This window comes from Panthera uncia, chromosome D4 (genome assembly GCF_023721935.1).
Source record: "Panthera uncia isolate 11264 chromosome D4, Puncia_PCG_1.0, whole genome shotgun sequence".
In the NCBI taxonomy this organism is placed as follows: domain Eukaryota; kingdom Metazoa; phylum Chordata; class Mammalia; order Carnivora; family Felidae; genus Panthera; species Panthera uncia.
This window is the reverse complement of record NC_064807.1, coordinates 64420351-64434401: the sequence shown is the minus strand read 5'-3', so window position 1 is coordinate 64434401 and position 14051 is coordinate 64420351. Positions and strand designations below refer to the sequence as shown.

General features: G+C 42.4%; 2 protein-coding genes across 4 annotated transcripts in view; one reads left to right on the top strand and one right to left on the bottom strand.

The window, feature by feature from the left end:
- Positions 1–14051, top strand: part of ABCA1 (ATP binding cassette subfamily A member 1) — a 132473-nt gene that overhangs the window by 107121 nt on the left and 11301 nt on the right. For all 3 annotated transcript variants that reach the window (XM_049635500.1, XM_049635481.1, XM_049635490.1), the window contains 11 exons: positions 385–574; positions 1590–1684; positions 2994–3026; positions 4039–4144; positions 5430–5504; positions 5987–6156; positions 7625–7802; positions 9766–9881; positions 9978–10122; positions 11645–11768; positions 12821–12950. In XM_049635500.1, the coding sequence (XP_049491457.1) occupies positions 385–574; positions 1590–1684; positions 2994–3026; positions 4039–4144; positions 5430–5504; positions 5987–6156; positions 7625–7802; positions 9766–9881; positions 9978–10122; positions 11645–11768; positions 12821–12950 (1362 nt within the window). The remainder of the gene's footprint in view (positions 1–384; positions 575–1589; positions 1685–2993; positions 3027–4038; positions 4145–5429; positions 5505–5986; positions 6157–7624; positions 7803–9765; positions 9882–9977; positions 10123–11644; positions 11769–12820; positions 12951–14051) is intronic.
- The window catches only part of LOC125926374 (protein NipSnap homolog 3A), a 30198-nt gene continuing 28993 nt past the window's right edge, over positions 12847–14051 (bottom strand). The window contains exon 8 of the transcript XR_007459089.1: positions 12847–12980. The gene's annotated coding sequence lies outside the window, so the exon portion shown is untranslated. The remainder of the gene's footprint in view (positions 12981–14051) is intronic.

Genomic DNA, 14051 nt, shown 5'->3' with positions numbered 1-14051 from the left:
GCCAAATTCCTGCACAGGAATGCAGGCTCCATGCAGGCAGAGACTTTGTCTTGTTCACCCCAGACTCTCAAATGTGCAGAACAGCGTCTGGCACGTAGCAGATGCTCAGTGAATATTTGTTGAGTGAACACAGGGGCAGGAGACCAAATGCTGGTGGATTGCACTGACTGGAGTTTGGTAGGTGAGCATTTCAGGCCTCTTTGTGTTCCCATCATCCTTAACTGCAAAGGAAGTTTGCGGCTCACAGGTCTGTGGGGAGATCACACAAATGGTGAGGGGATAGATGCATGTTTGTGGTTGTTATTGGTTGATCTGTGCTCCTGAGGCACCAGGAAAGGCCAGGCCCTCTCGGGTGATGCTACCTTTGATGTCTTCCCTCTGCAGAGACATGCCTTGCTCAGTGGGGGAAGAGGAGTGGACCACTGCCCCGGTTCCCCAGACCATCACGAAACTCTTCCAAAGTGGGAACTGGACGATGGAGAACCCCTCACCCGCCTGCCAGTGTAGCAGCGACAAAATCAAGAAGATGCTGCCTGTGTGTCCCCTGGGGGCAGGGGGGCTGCCTCCTCCACAAGTGAGTCAGTCTCAGTGTGACTGAGCAGATGGCGGTGCGGGGTGGGCTGGGGCGCTTCCGTTAGGAAGAAGGAATGGATGACCAGTCATGCAGGGGGTTGTCTTTCAGTCTTGATCTTAATTCTGTGGGGACAACAAGCATGTGAGTTTTGAAGGGAAGAAGCTGGTCCATAAGTTTCTAACTTAGCTTAGCTTGTTTCTCTAGTTTGAAAAAAGTCAGCCTAGCTTACTTACCTGTTCGAGTTAAAACCAGAACCCAACACTCGGGATCAGTGGGCTGTGGAAGACACACTCTGGCTTCTCCCGCTGAGGTAGTGTTGACAGAACATGTAGCATGACAGGCCTGGCTTCATCCCTGGTTCTGCCACAGATGAGCTGGTGACCTGGGACAGGCCCCTCAGTGCCTGGACCTGTTTCCCCACCTCTGAATTAGGGAGGCTGGCCCATGAAGCTTCTGCGGGTCTTAAAATTCTGACATTCTCTGAGACTGTGAGTGTGGGGAGCAGTCCTGAGCCTTTTTTCTGAGAACAATTTCAGGAAGAGGCTTGTTTGTGATCTCCCTCTGCTGCTCTATCAGTATCTAGGTTGCAGGGTGAGGACAACTGATTTCAAATGGGTGTGAGAACTTAAAGGTATCCTGGTTACTTCTCCCTAAAATAACAGCTGATCTATTTATTCATCAGTATACCTCCAGTGAACAAGAGAATTCACTGGGCATAGAGTCAATGATACTGCTCCCCTAAATACCTTTGTGACTATAAAGAATCATATTCTACTGTCTATTGTTTAGCAGTTCAGAATAATTTCCTGGGAACATGTTAGCTTGGCAGAAGGGAATGGCCAATGCTGAGGGCAGAATGGACTAGGCCTTGGTGTTTGGATGATGGCAGCACCTGGGGTCTGGTCATACTGTGGCCCATGTTTGAGGGACATGTGTCACTGTAGTCTTTGATTTTTTTTTCTGTTCCAATTGTGGTCCATAAAGACACTTGTGCTTGGTTTTTCTGTGATGACAGAGGAAACAGAACACTGCAGACATCCTTCAGAACCTGACGGGAAGAAACATTTCGGATTATCTTGTGAAGACCTATGTGCAGATCATAGCCAAAAGGTCATTATTTACTAAACCTGGCCCTTCCTGGGTAGGGGAATTATAGGTCTAAAAATAGCAGGCTGAGTGTATGGGGGAGGGGGTGTTGAAGACATCAAGTTTTGGCCTGATGTTGGCTTTTGGGACTTTAGGATATTTTCCTAAGCTAGAAAAGGTAAGTATTATGAACTTTTATTGTTAGCATCAATGTTAGGGCTGCCCAGCATAATCACAGTGCTGTGCATTAGAAAAGTTCTTGAGATCAAATGTACACTGTTGATTATAGTTAAAAATACTGTATTCTATACTTCCAAGTTATGAAGCAACTAGATCTTAAAAATGTGCTTACCACAAAAACGAGAAAATAGTTACAGGACATGATGGAGGTATTAGCTAACAGCACCATGGTAATCATATTGTAATACATAGTACATCAGATCAAATTGTTATACACCTTAAATTTGCACCAGGTTATTTGTCAACAAAAAAAAACTGGATTCAAATTTGAATTCTACTTATTATCTGTTTTACCAGGAGCAATCAGTTGTCCTTAACTGTCCTCTTACTATTCCATGGTGCAGATGAAATGACATGATACATATAAAGGGCCTCTCCTGAATGGAATGCATGATAATTTTGGTAATATGTAGTGCTATGAAGTGAGCCCTGGGCCAACTCAATGGTCTGACTTGGCTTTGGAACCTTGAAAGAGCCATGAACGTTCCTGGGGCATCACTGCACAGCATTGAGTACTTGATGCCCAGGAAATGTTCACTCTGGTTTCCTTTTGGTTTGTTGAGCCTCTCTATTAGGTATTCTCAGTGACTTTAAATGACAGGGCTGGGGTGTGCTTGAATGATAATCACTGCGAGTTTCAAAGAACGAGGCATAACCTTTCCATGTCCTCCATAGTTAACATATTACCTTGAATTCAGTAAGTCTCAGGGTGCCTATCTGGCTCAGGTGGTATAGAGCATTCGACTCTTGATATCAAGGTCATGAGTTTGAACCCCACTTTGGGTGTAGAGCCTACTGAAAAAGAATTTAAAAACATCTTTTGGTTCAGTCACATCTTTGTAAGGTGGCTTTTGAATTGGTTTAACCCAAAGCATGATTTTCATATAAATAACATGGTTTTAAGATGGGGAGAAAAAGACACAGTGACTGGGGCATCCTTCCGTGGGTACCACCCCCCAACACCAGCCTGATCACCAGATTCTTTGTCTCTGTTTATTTCCTCAGGTAGATAGTAACTTCTTTTGTATCATCAGGAATAGGATCAATGTTTCTTCACACTGATTTTTGGTTTCTTTTTCTTTGGCTTCTGCAGTTTAAAGAACAAGATCTGGGTGAATGAGTTTAGGTAAGTTGATCTCTTCCTGTGCTTGCTTTTATATTTTCTGGACTCCAGTAGTTCAGAAGGATGACTTTGATCCAGGTATCCCAGATCCCAGGAGGCTGGGGTGTGGGGATTACTTGGTGCTCAGCTGCTACTTCAGACGCCTTTGAAAGATTTGGCACTCTGATCCCCTGGAGGATATTCAGCAGTTTCTTAGAGGTCTCTAGGGATTTAACAGGGAAGCACAGTGTTGTGAGGAAATACCTTATGCTATTGACACATTCCCAAGGGGTACTAGGGACTCCAGGACAATTTTTCAGGCCTCTGGAATGAGACCAAGAAGATCTTGGATGAAATAAGAGGCATCAAAGTTAATTATCTTCACAGTGTTTGAACTCCTTTATCTATGTAGGTTTTGAAGGAACAGGTAGCACTAGGGAAGAAAGGAACAATGCTTGAAGCCAATTTGTACTTACTAGAAAATGAGATAGCTTATATGGCTGCCTCAAAACTTAGCTCCATCACTGCTTCCCACTTTTCCTCTTTGCTTTTTCCCCAAGGGCCAGCACCCACAGACCTCTGCACAGAGCAGATGCAAACTGGGACCCCTAAAGTAGTCTTCGTGCTAGAAAAGAGCCAAGGCCTGTCTATAAGCCCTCCTCCCCAGGCTACTCTGGTCGGTGTCCCTCCTCCAACTCGCCATCTGATTGTCTCGAAACCCAGAACCCTGCCCAGACACCCACGTGCAGGCCTGGGACATCAGGCTGTGAGGCGAACGACCATTCTTAATGTCTCAGACATCTCACTCTGTGTGTAATCACATGCAGGTCCTTCCCACTTGTGCGGTAACCATAAGAGTTAAGAGATTGCCAGAATTCATTAGAGGAGGCCAAGATGCAGCTTTCTCCAAGGCTAGCTTCGGTCCTTCTTTGAATAAGCAATTCATCTACGTGAAGCATGCACAAATTCACGGGGTGTCTGCTGCTCAACAATACTGTGTACCATGCTGTATTTTAATGCCAGGATGTTCTTGTAGGTACGGAGGGTTTTCCCTGGGTGCCAGTAATTCTCATTCACTTCCTTCAAGTCAAGAAGTTAATCATGCCATCAAGCAAGTGAAGAAACACTTGAAGCTGGCCAAGGTACGGTATCCATTCTAGGACATGTCAGAAAAATGGGCCTAGAGTTGCTGCTATGTGGGAGTAGTTGACAGGTACATCTAATCACCCAGCCACTTACTGTTTTTAAGATTTTTGAATACAAAGCTGTTGTTGGGATTTACTGATCTTGTGCCAGCCAAGAGTAGGGTACACAGTGTATGTTTAATATCTGAAAACATAGATCAAAAAAAATTCAGAGATTTAAAAGCTCTCAGAATAACTTCAGTTTGTGAATTTAGCCAGTAGGCAAATAAACTGGGCTTCAAACATACTTTTCTAAAACAATCACTGGTTAAACAGGAAATGAATTATTTCCTTAAAGTTGGCAGCAGGACCTCTATAAAGCACCCACTTCATTTCTCAGTACTTCCGGTTTCCCATTTTTTTTTTTATTAAAAAATTTTTTTAAATATTTGTTTATTTTTGAGAGAAAGAGAGAACGTGAGTGGGGGAGGGGCCAAGAGAGAGGGAGACACAGAATCCAAAGCAGGCTCCAGGCTCTGAGCTGTCAGCACAGAGCCCAACATAGGGCTCAAACTCATGACTGTGAGATTATGACCTGAGCTGAAGTTGACCACTTAACTGACTGAGCCACCCAGGTGCCCTCCCCGCCACTCCAATTTTTTTTTAATGTTTAGTTTTGACAGAGAGAGAGAGAGAGGGAGAGAGACAAGGCAGGGGAGGGGCAGAGAGAGAGAAGGAGACACAAAGTCTAAAGCAGGCTCCAGGCTGTTGAGCCCAGTGCGGGGCTCAAACCCACAGACCACGAGATCACGAGCCGAGGTTGGATACCTAACTGACTGAGCCACTCAGGCGCCCCTCTGGTTTCCCATTTTTAAATGAGAATTGAGGGGTCAGATGACCTGCATTCCAGAATCATGGGCAGCCACAATAGTCCTAAAGTCGTATCGCCACTTTTGACGCACAGACCCTACATATCCAATACCTCAGCATACTGAGTGTAGTTCTGGGTCTTAGGAGGACGCCAGGGGAACACTTGGGAGAATCCTCACCACTCAGTTAAGTGAGACATCTGCATCTTGGGACTTTGAGTCACTGGGCATCCCTGCAACTCCTTCAAGACTTGTGGTTTGGGGCAGCACAAGTGTTTAAGATTTCTGGTCACTTGTTTCTTGGGCGCCAGTTATCCAGTGGCTTCAAATCTCACCTCAGTGAACAAAGCAGTAAAATATTGCTCCTCACATGGTTGTCCCGTTGCCCTTCCCTGTGAACCATCCCAGCTGAGGCAAGTTTCTTTTGTTCACAGGACAGTTCTGCAGATCGATTTCTCAGCAGCTTGGGAAGATTCATGACAGGACTAGACACGAAAAATAACGTCAAGGTAAAGCCCTTTGTTCTGGTAGCTTCTTGATGAACGACTCATCATGTTGACAGGTGTGTTCATGACAGAAAGGAGCTACTAATTTTACCACACAGGCCATACAGTATAGCAATGAAGAGAATTTGCTTTGCCACCAGACATACCAAGTGAACTATTGTGACTGTGACCAAGTTACCTAACTTATCTAAGCCTCAGTTTACTAATCTAAGAAAGGGAGATCATAATCATGGCTCTCTTAAAACTATGGTGAGGATTGAGTGAGTTAAAGGTATAGGGTCGTTGGCACAGCACCTGACCTTATGATCTGTGCTCCACATACCCTGGCTACCGTGATTACTTTGCCATGTTCTCAGACTATAATGTTTTATCTTGGTATATGACTGGAATTCCTAAAATTTACGCCCGTGTTTTTTTGTATATGCATCTACCTCCGGAAGAAGGATTTGGAAGCATTACTTTGTACCTGGTGTATTTTATTTTAGGTGTGGTTCAACAACAAGGGCTGGCATGCCATCAGCTCTTTCTTGAATGTCATGAACAATGCCATCCTCCGGGCCAACCTGCAGAAGGGAGAGAACCCCAGCCAGTATGGGATTACCGCTTTCAATCACCCTCTGAATCTCACTAAGCAGCAGCTCTCAGAAGTGGCTCTGTAAGTGTGACTGTGTCTGAATGGGTGGGGTAGGAGGATGAGCGGGTGTTGGTGGACTCCTGGAGTAGGGGAAGGAAGTGTGAAACTGGTTCTGGAGTATCAGCAGAGGTCACAGTTATATTCTTGTATATCTGGATTATTCAGGTTCTGGTAGAAAATGATCATATGAATTGACTGATAGGGATTAAACTGCAGAAGATAAAGGACCCTGATGTCTAAAGACCATTACATTTAGTGAATTAAAGTAAAATTGTCAATAAAATCCTAAAATACTTTATCTCACCATTTACACATTGGTTAATAAAAAATCAGGGTGCCTGGGTAACTCAGTTGGTTAAGTGGCCGACTTTGGCTCAGGTCATGATCTCATGGTTTTTGGGTTCAAGCCCTGTGTGGGGCTCTGTGCTGACAGCTCAGAGCCTGGAGCCTGCTTCAGGCTCTGTGTCTCCCTCTTTCTCTCTGCCCCTTTCCCGGTCACGCTCTGTCTCTCAAAACATGAATAAACATTAAAAAAAATAAATTTAAAAAATGGTTTTATTAGTTTTGAAACCACTATTTTCTAAACTTGGTGAAGCATACTTTTATCACCTTGTCTTTTTAATTCCTCAGTCAAGTGTGTGTGTGTGTGTGTGTGTGTGTGTGTGTGTGTGTGTGTGTATGTGTGAAGTTTAAAGCCAGTATAATATAGTTTAAAGGGCATAGCCTTTGGAATCATACAGGTCTATGTTTGAATCTGGTTTCTAAATTTCTAGATGTATGGTGTTAAATGAGGCAATGCATGTAAATTGCCAAGTCTAGCACTCAGCATTAGATTCTTCCCTGTGTATGGAGCATGGCACAGCTATTTCTGCTGAACTCATATAGAAAATGTATGTCACTAGGATCTTTATACCAACTTTATATATAATTAATATATATAAGAATAGTTTATATTATACCCTCTTTAATGAGCTTATAATTCTTAAAATAAGAATCTGAGAATTTTTGTTACATATGCTGCATACTATTGTTTTCAAATTTATTTAAAGCCGGAAATTAACTTATTTGAATAGTTTCACACTAATATTTCTGCTTTATTTAGTTTTCAAGATATAGTAGTCCTATATGTGTGAAAATTTATAACTTAATACTCTTAAGTGTCAAGAAAGGAAGACCAAAGTGAGTGCCATTTGACCATTCTTAGACTTTTTAAAATAATTTCACTATGGTAATGGGTTCTTTTTTGCCTCACTGAAATCACTTTTGCATTTTAATCATCAGAATTTTTTTTTACTTGAAAATAATCATCTTTAACCCTGAATGAAATTCGTTTGGTGAACAGATATTTTTCCCTCAGATCTCAGACACTTGAGTGTTTGTGTGTGTGTGTGTGTGTGTGTGTGTGTGTGTGTGTGTACGTGTATCTCACTTGATTGGGTCCTCAGCTGCATCAATGGCCTCTCATAGCCTCACTGCCTTTTGTTTTCAGGATGACTACATCAGTGGATGTCCTTGTGTCCATCTGTGTCATCTTTGCAATGTCCTTCGTCCCGGCCAGCTTTGTGGTGTTCCTGATCCAAGAGCGGGTCAGCAAAGCAAAACACCTGCAGTTCATCAGTGGAGTGAAGCCTGTCATCTATTGGCTCTCCAATTTTGTGTGGGATATGGTAAGAACTCCAGTCTGCTGCTGTTTTATAAATCATTAGGGCTGTGGATTGGACGAAAGAGCCCCCCGCCCCGGCTTTTCTAAAAGTGTACTAGCTAGTCAAAGATGAATGAAAAAGGAAAAGGCAGAGGCAGTTGTATACTCTCATGACACTAAATATGGCATCAAATACAGAGCTGATCTCCCGCTGGAATGAAAAATCTGTCCATGCTGCAATTAATACCACTGCCGCTAATTTCCTAACTGACCATTTTTCAAAGTAACATCAAGCTGGAAGACCCTTAGTCAAAACTTCAGTGCCTTTACCTTGTCTGGTAGGTTTTCACCAACAGAATCAGGGTGTTCTTTACCTTGGTAGGAAATCCATCTTTCAGTTGAAAACTCTATACATTTTACCCAGAAGCTTATCCATCCATTTCAAATATATTTTTATGCCAGCTGTAAAACATTGCTTCTGTTTAGACCAATATAGAGGACTTAAAAGAATTCTGAACTTCTAATTTTTGTAAAGTGGAGTTGAAGTTTATCTCCCTTGACTTCCATTAATTGTAAGCCACACAGAACAAATTTAATTCTTCTCCCACCGCACAGTCCTTCAGGTATTGAAAGACAACTTTCATTTAACCCAGGTCTTCCCCATATAAGATGATCTATATGAGAACATACTTTGTAATCTCTAAAGCACTGTACAAACATGAGTAATGATGATGATGTTTGTTTTGATTATACCAAGCCTCTCAGACTTATCACTGTTCCGATATGTTGCCTTTCTATGGCCATGCCCCACGTTGTTAATGTTCCTTTTGAAAAGCCAAGCCGAAAACTAACCTTGTGTTCAGGCTGAGGTCTGAAGGGTTACATATCTAGAGAGAGTTGATCTTTATGCCATACTTTCATTACTTAGCCCATGGGTATTGCATGGGGAGGTAGCACTGTCTAGATAGCAACTTGGTAGTGAACTGTAATTTCCATTTCATATAATGATTGGTGAATGGGGTCTCTTTCACTCTATACTAATGCAATTGATTTTCTGAACCTAAACTTCATATTTATCCCTATTACACTGCATCTTGTTTAGTATCCATTTGGTTTTGTTTTTGTCTTGATCCAGTGATTACTTCATTTGGTAAACACATACTTAAGTGCTCACTATGCATCTGACTGTGGCAGGCACAGGAGGTTCAGAGATGGAATATCAAGTCTGTGACCTCAGAGCTATCCCTTATCTTCCTGTGTATTATCTGTCCCTTCCTGCTTTAGAGACTCTGAAATTCACTAAAAGCATGTCTTCATCTAAGTTGTTGATAAACATACTGGGAAGAATGGGGCTGAGACAGAGCCCTGCAGTCTGAAGCTCAAATTCTTTTAACAGCCAACAAGCCCACTTCCCCTCCCTGAGTGTACTTTGGTCCGCCAGCTATGAATTCTCATAATTGTCCTGTAGTCAAGTCTTTATATCTGCATTTTAATGCTTGACACACTGTCAGGACAGCCTTGAAAATTATTCTCAGTGTGATGAAACAATTGTGACATTCATGTTATGAGGTAAGCGCTTATAAATAGATTACATGTGAGATTGAACTTGGGCAGACTATAATATAGCATTAACGGTGAAGCACGCAATCATCTTTGGGAAGAATAATGGAAGCTTATTTGCTGCTGTGAAATTGTAATTACTCTGACTGGGAATCCATTGTTCAGTATAAGTTTACTGAGCGTGACACCTTGGCTTAGCTGTTGGAAAGACAGAAAGGGCATGCAGTTTATAAAATCAGCCAAGGGTAAAATGCTTGTCAAAATGTATTGTCCGATATTTTGATTAATGCTTTATGTGGCTTCATTAATTCAAAGTTATTCTCCCAATATGTTTATCTGCCCTTTCTTGTCCTATGATGGTGAAGACTTGAGATGTGTTGTGTCTCTGACTCAGGGGTGAACCTTATTTCCTTGCTTTTCACTTTTAGTGCAACTATGTGGTCCCTGCCACCCTGGTCATTATCATCTTCATCTGCTTCCAGCAGAAGTCTTACGTGTCCTCTACCAACCTGCCTGTGCTAGCCCTTCTACTTTTGCTGTATGGGTAAGGCACCTGTGGATGGGGGTAAGGCATATAGTGCCCAGTTTCTGAGGGAAGGCAGGGGATGCCCAGTGGACATTTGTCTTTGTGCCTCACCAGGTGGTCGATCACACCTCTCATGTACCCAGCCTCCTTCGTGTTCAAGATCCCCAGCACAGCCTATGTCGTCCTCACCAGCGTGAACCTCTTCATTGGGATCAACGGCAGCGTGGCCACTTTTGTGCTGGAGCTATTCACCAACAATGTGAGTCTGCTGAAAGAGCAGCTCTTGTGGGGACGAGCATCTCTGCGAGCCAGAGGACAGCATGGAATAATGATCTAATGCTACTTGTCTGTGGTGTTGACCCCGCTGACCACTCCATCCTTTTTCAGATTCTCTCCCCGGCGGGTTTGAATAGCACGTCTTTCTCCTCCTTTTTTTTTTTTTTTATATTTCTTAGTTTGATCAAACCCTTGAGTTTCCTTTGACAGGTTCTTTTGTACTCCTTTCTGTTTAAGTGTTGCTCTTCCCACTATTTGGTCCTGTGCCATCTTTGCTTTCCACTTAAGATGTTATCTCTGTGTGATGCCATTCATTCCCGAGGCTTTGACCAACCCTCTCTCCGTGTCTTACATAGTTATCTCCCGGATCTATGCCTTTAGCCCTCATTGTTCCCTGGAACTCTAGTCTCACGTTTTCACTTGCCTAGCAGATGGCTCCAGTTAGATTATTTCTAGATGCCCCATACTTGACCTGTCTTAATCATCTTTTCTCTCAAAACCTAGTACTTCTCTTGCCATTCCCGTCCCACTGGATGGCATTCCTATCTACCCAATCACCCCAGCTGGCAGTATTATAGTCATCGTATATGCTTTTGCTTATGTCCCACATTGAACTGTTTACCTTGTCTGGTCTTCTGGTTCCAGATCTCTTTAAGGGCCCTGTCCATTCCTGTTGTTACTGTCTTTGTCCAAACACCTTAACTTAGCATGCAAGGCCTTTAGAGGTGCACAGCTCTTCCTGGCCAAATCTCACCACACCCTTTTCCAAGGCTCTGTAGTTTTAGCTGAGTTTGTTGTTGGCTTTAACCATCCATACTCCTGTAGGCCTGACTTCTTTTATTACAGAGCCTGGTAGTATCTTACTAAGCCTTCAATACTCTGCTCAAATATGAAGCTTTCCTTACCTGCCAAGCGGGAGGCGCTCTCTCTTTCTCCTGTGCTCCCCAAACCCTCAGTTCATGCCTCCAGTACTACCAGTTATGTAGTAATTTCCTCAGAGTAGAGACTGTTTATTAACCTTGGCCTCCCCTGTGCCCTAACACAGGGCATCCAGCACATGGCAACTTAATTGTTGGCTATTTGGCCACTGGCTTGACGTGTACAAGAAGGATTTTTAAAATGCCTACAAAATCCTGAAATTGAAATATTACCCAGACATGAGCAATTTGCTTTTGAAATGCTAAGCCAGGATTTTATTACGGATTTGCCTCTGATTAAAAATAACTGTTTCCAAACTTTGCTCCTATTTCTACATATTCATAGCATTGCTTCAATTTTTTTTTTTTACTTCAGATTTTCTAAAGAAATTTTATTGGGTTATGTATCATCAACTATGGCTGTTACTATTGATTGGTGTCTGAATTCAAAGGTTCAGTTTGACCCCAGCGAATCCAAATTTTTCTAATCTCTCATATTTTAGATATATTTTTAGCCTAAACCACAAATGACATTCATTTGAAGAAATGACATTTCTTTCTTATTTTTTTTATTTTTTATTTTTTTAGAAACTGAATAACATCAATGATATCCTGAAGTCTGTATTCTTGATTTTCCCACATTTTTGCCTGGGACGGGGGCTCATCGACATGGTGAAAAATCAGGCAATGGCTGATGCCCTGGAAAGGTTTGGTGAGCAACAGCAGTGGCTAGAGGGTGCTTTCATGGAGATGACAGTTTTCATGGGCCTTGGGACTCTGGGCTTTGTTTTGGAAAGAGACTGGTGACTGGGCATAGGACTTCCCACCACTCAGAGGGTTCATGACAATGAAGCTGGATGTGGCGTGGATCTTTTGATGCAACATTTGTCTGTCTCTGATAGCCTTGAGAAAAGTGAGAGGGCAATTTTGGAGGTAAGGAGGTAAGGAAAATACTGGCTTCATCCTGGACCCAGTGCATAAAGCCACTGGTTGAGTTTGTTAGTCACTGGAAAAGGCAAACCATAGTTATAATTGGATACAGTCCAGAGAACCAGAAGGAAGGGTACAAACTTTGGCTCTGACTACTAGCAAAGTCGTGGGTCTGCAGAGTGGCCATCTATTACCTTTTACAAAGTCTATAAAAAGGTAATTTATTGCAGCTTTTTCAATCTCTAGAGTCTTTAAAAATATTTCTCCTGTGGCCACATTACTGTTCTTCATCCACTGGCTCATATAGCTAGATGGGCCATGTTATTTAATGGACATAGAAGAGGTACTATTTTTTCTTTCTTTTCAATTAACAAGTGCACAGGAGATGTATAAGGAATGTAAGGAGTATTCCCATAAAGCCAGATGATTTAATTAGTTCAATGGGTTACATTATATGCTACTGAAAGGGGCATCTTTTTAAAGCACTCTCTAATCTTCAGTGAAACAGTTTGCTAAAATACCCTTAAAATTACCCTAGATTGTTTGCCTTTTTAAAAGGGATTTGTGGCATGTCTCATTAAAAAGGAAATATAAGATATGAAATTAGAGATCTAATACATGTTAGTTCTGAAATTCTGACTGATTACTGGGTCATAGTATATTTTCCCAAAATGCTACTCTAAATCAGACTTGAAAAGTAATCACTCCCTTACTTGTCATAGACAAGAACCATTGGTGTTTTTGGGAACATAGACAAATTTGAGCCTGAATTTGAGGAAGGGCCATGGTGTTTGGTGCCTCCATTCTGACTGGATCTCTATATTGTGTCTTCAGGGGAGAATCGTTTTGTTTCACCACTGTCTTGGGACTTAGTGGGACGAAACCTCTTCGCCATGGCTGTGGAAGGGGTGGTATTCTTCCTCATCACTGTTCTGATCCAGTACAGATTCTTCATCAGGCCCAGGTGAGCTTTTTCTGAGAACTCATGGAGCACCTGGTTGAGGGTCACAGAGGAACATGGGGAAGCACTAGTCAGTGGTGGTTTCTTTGCATTGATCTCAAGACAATCCAACTGATTTTCCTAATGTGGGTATCCTCTAGCCCACAGCACTGCTGATCCTAAAAACTACAGAGAGTATATTTTATAGGACTTGCTTAGAAATTGGGTCTTTGTCAGCCGTAGCAATCTCTTACTCGGCACATCCCCAAAGGCAAGGGAATTAAAAGCAAAAGTGAATTACTGGGACCTTATGAAGATAAAAAGCTTCTGCACAGCAAAGGAAACAACCAACAAAACTAAAAGGCAGCCAACGGAATGGGAAAAGATATTTGCAAATGACACATCGGACAAAGGGCTAGTATCCAAAATCTATAAAGAGCTCATCAAACTCCACACCCAAAAAACAAATAACCCAGTGAAGAAATGGGCAGAAAACATGAATAGACACTTCTCTAAAGAAGACATCCGGATGGCCAACAGGCACATGAAAAGATGCTCAACGTCGCTCCTTATCAGGGAAATACAAATCAAAACCACACTCAGATACCACCTCACGCCAGTCAGAGTGGCCAAAATGAAGAAATCAGGAGACTATAGATGCTGGAGAGGATGTGGAGAAACAGGAACCCTCTTGCACTGTTGGTGGGAATGCAAATTGGTGCAGCCGCTCTGGAAAGCAGTGTGGAGGTTCCTCAGAAAATTAAAAATAGACCTACCCTATGACCCAGCAATAGCACTGCTAGGAATTTACCCAAGGGATACAGGAGTACTGATGCATAGGGGCACTTGTACCCCAATGTTTATAGCAGCACTCTCAACAATAGCCAAATTATGGAAAGAGCCTAAATGTCCATCAACTGATGAATGGATAAAGAAATTGTGGTTTATATACACAATGGAATACTACGTGGCAATGAGAAAAAATGAAATATGGCCTTTTGTAGCAACATGGATGGAACTGGAGAGTGTGATGCTAAGTGAAATAAGCCATACAGAGAAAGACAGATACCATATGGTTTCACTCTTATGTGGATCCTGAGAAACATAACAGAAACCCATGGGGGA